Source organism: Montipora foliosa, chromosome 6 (genome assembly GCF_036669935.1).
Source record: "Montipora foliosa isolate CH-2021 chromosome 6, ASM3666993v2, whole genome shotgun sequence".
NCBI classification, from domain to species: domain Eukaryota; kingdom Metazoa; phylum Cnidaria; class Anthozoa; order Scleractinia; family Acroporidae; genus Montipora; species Montipora foliosa.
Window position 1 is genome coordinate 34,584,969 of NC_090874.1, and position 12,500 is coordinate 34,597,468.

The window sequence follows — 12,500 nt, forward strand, 5'->3', positions numbered from 1 at the left end:
GATTCGGTACTTCAGGCCCATTCCACATATTGGTGGTTTTCGTAGTAGATGCCCATGAAAGACAAAAATTATTTTGATCTACTGGTCCACATGTAATGGCTCTAAGGGAGAAATAATCATCGCAGTTATGAGCAACTTGAACAATAATTGCAAAATGTATGCCTTTCCTATATTTTACAGTCATTAATTAGAGAATCATGCATGTCCAATGGTAAACAAATTGCAGGCTGAACAGGTTCTGATAAAAAGCAATTTAACCCTGAGTTGATGTAGAATTTTTCTTTGTCTGGAATATAATATTATAAATATAAAATTTATGAAAATTAATAAAAGTACAATCAAACTAGTTAAAAAATACATTTCTACCAGAAATTCGTTTCAACTTACAGTAAATACAATTATCTGAAGCACATTCTTCAGTTGCCCGACAATTTGCATGTTCAAGGAACAAAAATCGTCACAGTGTACATGTATATAAACACCAATGAAATACCAGGTGATCTTTTGCGTGAAAACATGTTATCTTCACATGTGAAAAGATCACCATTGCTACATGTACTGTATGGTACCGTTACGTAACAATTCCTGGCATTGTTCTTCATGAATAAGGACTACAAAACATATTAAAGTGAAATGGTTTGGTATTTCATTGACGTTTATAATAATTATCATAATAAACAGAACATTACAATTTACCACTTGGAGATACGAAATTTTTCTTTGTGTTGAAAAATATTTCACACATTTGCTACGCTCACTCGTGAAATACATTCGTATTTTTTTAACACTCTAAGAGAAATTTCGTCTGTCTTCGCGGCCATGTATAAATCCCCTGTTTATCAATCATACAAGTACACTGTAAATACCTGCATGTTTTTGCTCCAGGTTCTTCTTTGGCCAGTTGTTCCCCTTCATTCTCTGTTAAGCAATCATGGAACACCTCTTCAACATCATCCTCAACAATTTCGTTGAAAAGCTTCTCCACTGCTGGAGGGTCACCCTTGTCCTCAGAGCTGCTACAGCTACTATGACAGGTAGCAGAATTTGCACTGTCACTGCTGTGACTTGTCCAGTCATCAAAAAGCCGCACTCTCACATCTTCCATGTCTTTATCTGGTGCAGTGACTTGATCGTTCCTACTTTGTTTGGTACCAGTAAGTCTTAATTCAGGCATGAGTTTTGAACTCATCAGCTTCAACTTTACAGAGCTTTTGACAAGACTCTTCCTGCTTGGTGTCTTGGACTTTGTAACTGTCTTTTTGATAGACAGTCGTCTATTTGCAGGAGACAGTTGATGATTTAATCTCTTGCTCCTCCTTCTCCATCCGCTGCTTCTGCGCATGCTTCTTCTTGAAGATTCTACATCAGAATGCGCTACCTGGGGGCACATATCTTCCTTCTTGACATCTTTGTTTGTCTCAGTATCTGTTTCATCACACTTAGTTGCACTGACCGCCACATTTTGAACTTTATCTAATTTTCCTTCACTATCAACATCCTCTTCTATTTCTGTTTCTTTCAATTTGATTTTGCATTTTTCTGGTGATTTATCAGGAGGGACAAACTTTGGAGTAGAAGAACTAACAGACGCAACATCACAATCAGCTTTTTCCTGGTTTGTAGATTTTTCAGTTTCCTCCATTCTTGCATGATACAACTCATTTTCTTCCTTAATGCATGGACTTGAAGCTGCAGTAGCTCCTACAGTGACTGCTTCGTCTCTTCCAATGCCAAGCCTTGGTGATTGCAGGATGAGATGAACTGCTGCTCTATGGATCTTGTTAGCTGCGGGTGATGCAACATTCTCTGTTGCACAAATGACAGATTGATCAGGAGTTTCTGGAACATGTGGGATAGGTACATTCTCAGTTTCATTCTTCTCCACCTTTGTTGAATTTAGTAAGCTTCTCCTCAGTGCTTGCACTTCTTCAGCTGGTGATACTGGTTCTTTTTTCAAAGGTACAACAGGTACATCTCCAGAATTTTCTGCTTTTTCTGGTCGAATGCTTGACCTCCTCTTCTTAGTGACTGGTTGCACAGGTAAATCCTCAGTAGAGGAAACTTGTGCAGCTTCGTCTGTGATTTTCTTCAGTGTATTTCTAGTAAACCTCTTAGGTAGCTTGTTTTCTTCATTGATCTCTGAGTTCTTTTTTCTTGAATTTCTTGTGCTCCTCTTTGGCAATTCATGCACAGAGGGGGAGTCTGGTGGTTCTTCATCCGGAGCTTCTATAACTGAAACATTTTTCTTTCTTGCTCCCCTCTTAGGCTGTTGTCGTTTACCCTGAGCCCGAGTTGTCCTTTTGCCACCCTTCTCCCTATTTTCTTCATTAACAACACTACTATCAAGAAGCTCCCCCTCATTAATCACCACAAGAGGAGACGCATATCCTTGTATCTGGGTTTTAGGAGCTTTTACACCATTATCCGCATGGATTGCATTGTCATCACTGCTCTGGTCAGACTCGCTCTTTCTCCGTTTTCGTTTCATTGATGGTGTCTTTGGAAGGAGTATGTTGCTGTCACGTCTACGATTGGAATAAACTAGTTCAGCACAATGGTTGCACAAATACACTCCATAAATCAACTTAACTGAACCGCAGTTACCAGTCACACATGCCCCTCTACAACTTTTTTCATTTTTTGTAACTAAATTTAGGTGGACATCAATGAAATGTTTCCATGACGAATTAGACTGCGCAAAGTGAACAGGACTATTGTCATGGAAACATTAATTTGATTAACGTCAACCCAAATTTAGTTTTGAAAAATGAAAAAAGTTTTTGAGGGGCGTGTGTTACTAGAAATGGCTGCAATTGTTGAAACTTTTGCTTCTTAATTATTCAACCTACAACTACATATACTAGTATAGTTTCAGTAGGCTTATGCACCTATCAATGTTAAGCCCCAGGGTGGGGGGGGGGGGGGGGGCTACCTACGGGAAATTGACTCAGAGAGCCTTCCGCTGGGTGGGGATTTTGACATGTAGGCATTGCCCCATGGTCGGGAATTTGACATGTCCGCCATCTTGGAACACCGAGAGAACCTGGAGATGAGTTATCCTCAACCTTGGTTTTGATGGGACTTCTCTTGTTTTTCCTGATTTTTCTGGACACCGTGGTTGAAAGAAAGGTAAGCGAATCCGTCTTCAGGGGTGGATCCATACCGGTTTCCAACGTTTTACGGAAGTCGGTCAGAAACATGGGAAAGGGGACTTTGGAGAGTTAAAATCTAAAATCTTCCCGGGGAAGTATGCCCCCAGACCCCCCTAGAAACTATTTCGGATCCTAGCTGCGCCCCTGGTCTTGTCTTTTTGTAAATAAGGTCCATCACTTCTATCAGTCCTTACTGGAGTGTTCACAAGTACGAGAATGTTTCTTTCTACTTTTTCTTGTGATTACTTTTTGTATCATTTCTACATATTCTTGAATTTTCCACTATATCATTGTGCACGCTTGATTGATTCGAAAGCTGGTTAATATTGTTCAGGTTGTTTTGCTAAATGTTAGGGTCTTGTTCGGTACTGTGAGCAGCGGAAAGGTTTCGTGTTACACGACAAATTTCCATCAGCTGTTAAAAGGGAATTTGAAATCGACAGTGAAGAACATTCATTGGTGTTCGAAAAGTGAGAATCTAATGAGAAAAAAGTTACTCCAGGGCAGGAATGTGATGTTCCAATGGTTCCCGGGGGTGGGGGAATTTGACAGTCTGTAGGTGCCCAGGGGTGGGAAATTTGACGCTAGCTCCCACGAAAATGTCAAATTCCCCTGGGTCAGCCCGCCCCCCCCCACCCTGGGGCTTAACATTGATAGGTGCATTAGAACAAGAGTTAGGGGGTGTTTACATGAGACCAGGACGAACTCAGACTGGCACAGGCTGGTGTCAACCTCCATACATTTCTTTTTATGGGTTTCCATGAAACCGGCCTGAAAATGAACTCAGACTGGTCTGACCTTGGCTTGGTTGCTGGACCAATATAAGAAATTCTCGTACCAGTCTGAGTTTGTACTGGCTTCATGTAAATGACAACAAATCTCAGACCGGGTCCAGAAATTTCAAGCCTATGTGCATTTAGGTCAGCCATATATGTATTAGACAAAACATATCATTTCATCCCGAAACAACGCACCAAGCATCTCATCCCGGTTTCACGTAAACGGCTGCAAAAATTTCATAACGGTTCAAGTTCATACTGGTCTCATGTAAATACCACCTTGCACCTGCAGCAGGAAGTGTGTTGTCTTGTTTTTGTTCAGCATAAATGTACATGTAGCATTGGAAGCAAATCCACACTCTTAAATTCATAGTTGTGAGCGACTCTGCTAAATGATTGTGGTTGTACAAATCAACCTCTCCTTTCTCTCACAGAAAAAAGCATTAATGATATGCTCAAAGTATTCGATCCATGGTTTCAGCTGTAAATTGTGTCGAGTATTAAAGCACTTGAAAAGTTTGGAAAACTTTTGCAATTCTTACACTTTTCTTACGCTCTCCAAGCTTAAAGATACAATAAGTGTAATGTATAAGGACTCCATATCAGCTGAAAATGCACCAGTTGCAAAATTGTCCATATCATATCAAATTAATATATTTTTCAATTTGCGCATCCAGACATTTCAGTGCTCATGGCTTCGAAAAGTTAAGAAAGTATCCATCGCAGGGAGTGTATAGAGTTTCGTGATGAGCCGACCGAGAAGGCTGAATAATCGTTGACAATTGCACTTAAGAATTGAAATGTATAAACCAAAACTTACCTTCCAAAATGTTGTTTTGTTTCAGCTAAGATCTCATGCAGATATTTGAAATCATCTTCAGTTGCCCTCTGAAACTTCGCTATGGCTTCTTCAGCTCGAAGATGTAATGAAAACCCAAGCAGCATTCCTTCTGCGACGGCCATATTGGACTATAGTCACCGAAACCTTGTCAAATAGCAATCTGTAAATTCTTTTTCACCGATAAAAAACAGTTGTAAGAGAAACGCATTCCTTAACGGAAAACTTAAGAAACTGAGTTAAACAAATCCTTATGAACTCTAGGATAATTTAGTATAAATTTCTTGATATCAAACCACGAGTGAAAAAAACGTCGATTCTTCTGAATTTTGAATTTACCGACAAATATCGTTGACCAATCGAATCCATTGAGCCCACAAATTTAAAGCCCGGTTTGACGTGTCAAAGGTCATGCGCAAGCGTTATGCAAATTCCAATTGTTTTGATTACGTACCTGAAAACCCATTGAAAGAATGGTTTATATCCTCGCGTATTGATTATTTTCTCAGCAATTACGCTAATTGTCAAAAGTATAAGTTTACTTCAATAGGAAAGAAAGCTGTAGTAAATTTCTCTGGGAGGCGACTGCGAAAGCCGTGACATATGGTACTTAACTTTACATGCTTCATCTGTTCAAGGAAATCTTCCAAAATATGCCGGGAATTGTAGTTTTCAATCGCCGATGGATGGTCGCCAGCGATGATTTTGTTATTCCTTTTGGATTTGCTTTTGTTCTTAGAGGATTGTGGTGAGTAGACGTTTTCTTCCAAAGCGTGGAAAAATACTCATAAATAATCGAATTTAACCATCATCTTCACTTATTTTGCCACGCTGATCAAAGGTTTGCATTCCTTTATTCGAGATTTTACATAAGCGTGTAAACTTGTCATCTGTAAACGGGGTAATTAAATTTTGTCAGTGGTCGAGCTTTACGTCTGATTAAAGCAGTGAACCCTGGCTGGAACTGATGCATGACTAATATCGAAGGAATAGAGGATCTAGGCTTCGCATTGAAAAAAAGAAAAAAAGCTGTTTCTGTCTTGTCATATGATCGATTTTATATTTACTATCGTCCACTTTGTGCGATTCTTTACGCTCCGGCGCATAGCCCTGCCCAGAGTGAAGTCTGTTGTTTATCCGTTGCAATTGTGTCAAAAATATACATCTCGTTTGTAGCGAGTTCTTTGTACCCGTTACACCCATTTTTAGCTTTGTAAATACCGCAAAGGCAACCGGTTCGTCAAATACAAAAATTAATTCAAAATTCCAACGCGTTTTTATGATGTAGGCACTTGTTAATAGTTTCAAATTCATTGGGTATGCAAACAAACGACTTTTTCCTCATTGCCGAAGTATGACTAGCGCAGCACTAGACAAAATCAATATTAGCGTGCTTGGCTTTAATTTGAGAACCGCTTTTGTTTTGGTTTAGTTGAAAAACATTAATGTAGAACTGTTTCATGTAGTTTTTGGATGTAATAATTTGTAAAATGGAAAGAATATTTTAGAGAGTTTTCGCGATTCAGTGAGCTGTTCGTATAGGGGGATGATGAAATAATCTGTTTACAGGTTGCTTTGTGCCATTCACTGGAACTAATAGAGGAAGTCTTGTACAGTGTAGGCAGCCAATAGCAAGGCTCTGGACTGCACATTTCCTTGAAATCTCAATTTTCCTCCAGTTAATTAACCCATTGACTCCGGGGTTTCCCATTGACTTGTAAAATCAGTTGGCGTTAGACAGAGTAAAATACTACACTGTAAGTCTGGCCGGTTTAGGCCAGTTTAGGCATCGAAGATTTTTCAGTGAGTGATTAATGGACTGCACTCAGTGGTTAGGAAATGAACTGTGTTTTTGCGTGCACTTGTTATTTTGTAGGTATTTTCATACATTTATTCTGTAAGTGGCTTTAAGAATACCCTTCGTTAGTTTGAGGACCTCCTTGAATGCAGTGTTGGACTGCGATATTAGGTTATTGATGTCACCAGTATCTTTCCCATGGTAGAGAGAACATTAAAATAAATTATTGTCACTAAGAGAAGAATATTTTGGAGTAAAGTATTACAAATAATGTCAATAGTACATATATGGTACACGTATGTGCATGTACAGTAATGAAATAAATTTACTTATTTGTAAAGATTGTACCAATGTCAAAGTTCACTTGTGGGTTTTACAAAAATGAGCTTTCTCAACAATATTCTTGAATTATATTAGTACTATTGAGAGGGTACATGTAGCATTTGTATTGTTTCTTTTTTCACTGATTCACTGATCATTGTTTCTAAGGTAATTGTTATAATCTTCCTATCTTAAAAAAGTGCATCGTGTGATGCAGGCAAAGATGTAATAAATTACATGTAAAGAGGTGGCCAATGCACAATTATCAAAAGTTTATGTTTTTGTTTTGTTTTAAGCTGTGGTTTTAGTTTGATGTCATACTGCATTATTTAAAGTTTGAACTTTAATCTTTCATTTATGTTTGTGCAGACATCTGCCATTTACAAGCTTAAGTTCTAAGGAAAGGATATTTTGATTTAATTTAAATCATAATTGTTTGCAAGCATGGGTTTGTTTACTACATTCTTTCAATGTTTCTTTCCTGGTAATTTAATTCTCTCATTCCGTGTTGAAAGAGAATCAAACTACATGTATAGTGAACAAATGTTTTGTCATATGCAAAATCTGTCACCATCTGGTCTCATCTTGTGGCTTTGTTGTGGAGCAGTATCTAGATAAGATTTTTTCTCAAATTAGCTAATATTAAACTATGTACAGTATGTGATCAAATTCTGTCAGTAGCAAGTTTACTTTAATCCATTTGCTCCAGCCATATACTCTAGATAATATGCAAATTTTTAACGCTTTCCTCTTTGAACATTATGTTTCTTGGTAGTAAGAAAACTACATGTTTTGAATTCAAGTTCATCTTTTGAGAAGGATGATTTATTTAGGACAATTTTTGATAAATCTTTATTTTTAAGCATTTCTGATGAGCATACAGTGATAATATTATTATGAATGATATGAGAAACAAAAATATGTAAACAATATTAGCATTAAATCAAAGATTATTAAAAATGTGTCTCACTTAACAATTCAATGCAGTTTGTTCAAGTTAATCAGAAACTACATTTAGCCAAAATTTACGGTAATCAGTGTATATTGTGTTATAAGTAAAAATTAATAATAAAAAGTATGACATTTTGACACAGCAAAAGATTATTTAAAATTCCACCTTAAATTTATACTAATTCAAATGAGGAAATGTTGATAAAGAATGATTTGACATGTTGCATCAGAAAACCTAAACTTGATAAATAAAGTCCTGTAAAAGCCTAGACCAGTTTTTTAGGCCTTCCTGCGGCTACTGAAGTTGCTTATCTACAATAGCAATGATTTTTCACTTTCAATTGATGTCCATTCTGCAGTTCAAATATGAAATTTTTAATTTACATTCTAAAAATCATTTGAACCATACTTCAAAAAGAACAAAAAATAATATATATTTTTCTTTTTGAATATATGGTTTTCACAGTTTATACTTCGATGTGGTTTTAGTGAAATTAAATCATAGTTTGTTTCTTTGTTTCTTTTTGTCATGCACATAATTCATAAGAAAGAGGCCAGAGATGTTAGATGTTTATCTGAAATTTAAGTCTCCATGAAGGCCATTTTTACTCTGTGGTACAACTTGTTTGCGCCCTCTGCAATAGAAGTATATGACTTGAATGTGCCAAAAAATGTGATATAATAAAAGTCACAGAGAAAAAGTTGTTAGGGAGTGGCTTTCGCGAAAGGGTAATTCACTTCCTGCCATTTTTGTGTGCATACCTGTTTATTTATTAACTACTTTAAGCAGAAGTATTTCACTAAAAATTGATATTTTTGCACAGATTTTTTTGTGAATGGGAATGCATGTACGTGTATTACTAGTATTTTAATAGCAGCTGTGAGTATTTTTAAGTCAGACTGACTGTTTTGTGTAGCTCCCAGAGTTGTGTGAGAACTGAAAAAAAAAAGTTTTTATAACTAGTTTTTTGCTATAAAATCCTGATGGTGTTTCCCATGTGGACTTGTGTACATGTAAATGTTATTTGCGGGGTTTGCTCAATTAAAGAAACACATGTAATTATTGTGTTATCTTCCTTGCTTGTGGTTCAATCACAAGTAATTAAGAGGAAAATACCTTGTACCAATGCATTTATCTTACAGTACATGTACTACTTGTAGGTCCCAAAAGATAATACAGCCTTGATACAGCTACAATGTACATGAAAACTGAGACATTTTGCATTTTACAGTGCGTTTCACAAAACTTTTGACAAACGGTTTCCGAAGTTCGTGTGAAATTCCCAAAGTTCGCTATGAACTTGGCAATTTCATTACGTAATTGTCAATCAAATTGTGAACTTCGAAACGAAGTTGTGAATTTCACATCGAATTTCGATGGGAAGTTGCGAAGTTCGTCGCGAGCGAAGTTCACATCATTCCGTGTAGTTGGTTTGGTAATATAATTACAAATGAATTTAAACAAAGTGAAAGAATTTCTCAACCAAGCGAGACTAATTTTTTGATGTTTACTTCTTAAAGGTAAATTATTTGAGAGGTACGGAGCCGGGACTTCACATTACAGACATATGGCGGGACTCGTATCTTGTTTACACTAGAAATGTAAAGACAAAAGTTGAACAACATGACATTGAAATGTTTTGTTTCTTGCGCTACATTGTATTTCTAGAATGATGTATGTCCTGAAAGTAGGGTTTCTTTTTATCTCTGATAGATTTAACTGTAAAATACTTTTAAGCAACCATGCGTGGAAGTTCACACGACAGAAATTGTATTCTATTTTAAGGCAGGTGTCGGGTGACATCTGAGAATATTCAGTTTTCAACGTTTTCTAACCCATTTTAAAACCAGTAATTTGCAATCAACGTAACCACAACTTCTAAGAAAATTCTGAGAAATTTACACCGAATGGTGCGAACTTCTCTCGCGACAAACTCCTTAACTTCACAACGAAGTTCGTGGTGAAATTCAGAACTTCGTTTCTAAGTTCACAATTTGAATAACAACTACGTCATGAAATTGCCAAATTTGTAGCGAACTTCAGGAATTTCAAACAAACTTCGGAAACTGTTTGTCAAAAGTTTTGTGAAACGCACTGTAAATCATTAGAAGATATACATGTACATTATGTGAATAGTAAAGATTTAAAATCTGATGCTTTAAACTCATCATCATCATCATCATTGGTAAAGGTAAAGAGCAGTCGCCTATACCATAAAGCATCTCTAACTGACTCCCTTTATGGCAGCACTCTTGATGTCACCCTCTGAGAAGTGTTCGTCTGGGTTGGTCGATCTATTTTAAAAAATCGATGTACAGAGGTTACAATAGAAGGCGGCTACCCGTGATGGACTGCCGGGTACTTTGGTCCATCCCTACTTGGTATGACCATTTGAAAGTTTTGCTGTGTAGGTGTTTTCCCACTGCTTTCTATTACGAAAATAACATTGCACTACTTTCTTCACTAAACTCCAAATTATGGTGTTTGAGTTTTTTCTCTAGTAAAAAAAAAATTCTCTAGTACATATTCAAACAAATGTAACAAAAACCAAAACCAGCAATTTCTTTCAAAAATGACTAATTGTGTGTTTTACTGCCTAATTTCCATTGCCTTTTGGAGGGAAACACCTTTTGTAAAATGCTGGAAATGTCATTTCCAAACTTGCAGATTTCAAAATTTTCTGGGGCCCCAGACCCCACTAAAGGCTCACGCCTTTGGTGCTCAGGATTCCACAGCCATCTACTTCACTTTCCCATCCACCTACTGCAAAACTTACTGAAAGCACTGATGTAAATTTTATACACTCTATGTACTAGGTGAAAGGAAAGTAACTTTTAACTGCCCTGGATAATCAAAATGTAATAATTTTGACTGCTGGACATATCTGCCCATTAGTTTTACATGTATGTCATTATTTTTTCCTCGATCCAGCTCTCTCAAAATTTTAAAGTTAGTAATGGCAGACCATTAAATAGGGGAATTCCATTTAAAATAAACAGGTGTCTACAACACCGGGGGTTTTGTTAGAAGCCGGGACCCAGGTACTAGCACCCGTCTACGCTGAGTACAGTACCCGCCCTTGGCTCAAAGGAAGTCACTCGATCAAAGGCCAGACTGTACATGGTGGTGCCCGCCTACTCTATCACAAGGTCCGCTATATGTGAAAACTGGATCAAACCTCTGCCACATGGTCTGCAATAGCTGGAAACTTCCACGTTTAAATGTGGAGAACAAGGAGTTATTTTCCTTCTCTAGAATTGATGTGAAAGTATGGAATGGTATCCCCTCTGAACTTTGCCATCTTAGGAAACACTCTTTAATTTATGTAAATTGAATGAATTGCTTCTGAAATTTCTTAAAATTGAGGAGATGAATGCTGATATAATTATGCACTACACTGATGTTTCAGAGTATATGGCTTTCTTTAACAGTTACGTATAATATCTGAGATTGTTTTAGTACTGTTACACTTTTCTCTCTTAGGTATGAGGCATTTGTTTGAATGTTTAATTCTTGTTTGTGTAATTCTTGTCCATTTCTAAGTGACTTTTTGTTTACTTTGTTGTGCGAGCCAGTGATAATGTTGCAGTGTAAGTTGCCCACCTAGAATAGCAATGCTAACTGCAGGCTAACTTGTTTGTATAACTATGATTTGTTTGTAAATAAAGTATAAGTATAAGTCACATTGTGTTTAGTTAACATAGCTTTGAAATCCAAAGAAAAGGAAGAATACCAGTAATTGATTTTTTTTTTTTTGGTCATAGTAGCACTCTAACTTTCTTTTTGCTTTGCCATATAGGATGATAACTTTGTCACTGGCAGTAGGAATTTATCATGGCTATTATCATAGCCATGATGTCGATGATCATGACAGACATGTTTGTGAACAGACGTTAGATTACTTCATGGGTGGATATCTTGCACTTCTTTTTGCAACCAACATCATGGAGCTTTCTATTGCTTGGATGAGTGGAAAAGGTTCAATTATGGATACTGAACCTCGAAATCTCATTCCTCAGTTGCTGTATGTCCGCCTTGTCCTAAATATAATCGAGCTACTATGGCTGTCCATAGGGGTCAAATGGATATTTATTGATGTTAATATATGCACATTAACACCTGAAATTTATATTGCAAGAACAATTGTGGTTTTTAATTGGCTGTTTTTGTTTAGTATGCTTGCAATTGTTTACTGTACTTTTGACTCGGCGGGGAAAACTTGGGTTCGCTTCAAAGATGCTCGACTCACTGGAGATTGCGTGGATGCGTCTGAAGGTTACAGTAGGCACATAACTTACAATTACCAAAAGCAGTGGGAAGGATGCTTTAGGAAGTGCTGCTGTTGTTCAGGTGTTGGACGGGGAGATGAAAATGTCTTTACAACTATTGGAAGGTGCAATGTCTTTTTTTAAAAGTACAATCAAGTTAAGATGCTGATCATCACAGTTATTATTAACTTAACCTTGGCAATTTACAAAAGGAAAGCCTGAAAAAATCCAAAATGTAAATAAGAATTTTGTCTCTTGCTCTATTTCTCTCAGCTTTACGTACGGTATTCTTCATTGAAATTTTCTCTTCTTCTCCTTCTTCGGCTTCTCTCGAGGCTTTCTTTGGTTAAATGTCTTCCAAATTAATTTTTGTCACTTCTTCTCCCATGCTC

The 12,500-nt window shown here is 37.0% G+C and overlaps 2 protein-coding genes across 3 annotated transcripts in view; one reads left to right on the forward strand and one right to left on the reverse strand.

Annotated features, from left to right (window-relative positions):
• Positions 1-5,080, reverse strand: part of LOC138007202 (inner centromere protein A-like) — a 10,512-nt gene extending 5,432 nt beyond the window's left edge. Inside the window, exons 1-2 of the mRNA XM_068853981.1 lie at positions 4,752-5,080; positions 867-2,525 (exon numbers count right to left, since the gene is read on the reverse strand). Of these exons, the coding sequence (XP_068710082.1) occupies positions 867-2,525; positions 4,752-4,894 (1,802 nt within the window). The 5' untranslated portion in view covers positions 4,895-5,080. The remainder of the gene's footprint in view (positions 1-866; positions 2,526-4,751) is intronic.
• A 303-nt stretch (positions 5,081-5,383) lies between these two features.
• The window catches only part of LOC138007200 (diacylglycerol lipase-beta-like), a 32,352-nt gene continuing 25,235 nt past the window's right edge, over positions 5,384-12,500 (forward strand). Inside the window, exons 1-3 of one of the 2 annotated variants that reach the window (XM_068853980.1) lie at positions 5,384-5,517; positions 11,640-11,864; positions 12,015-12,233. In XM_068853980.1, coding sequence (XP_068710081.1) covers positions 5,390-5,517; positions 11,640-11,864; positions 12,015-12,233 — 572 coding nt within the window. In that variant the 5' untranslated portion in view covers positions 5,384-5,389. Of the gene's footprint in view, positions 5,518-11,639; positions 12,234-12,500 lie in introns of both variants that reach the window. The other variant, XM_068853979.1, reaches the window with a different exon arrangement.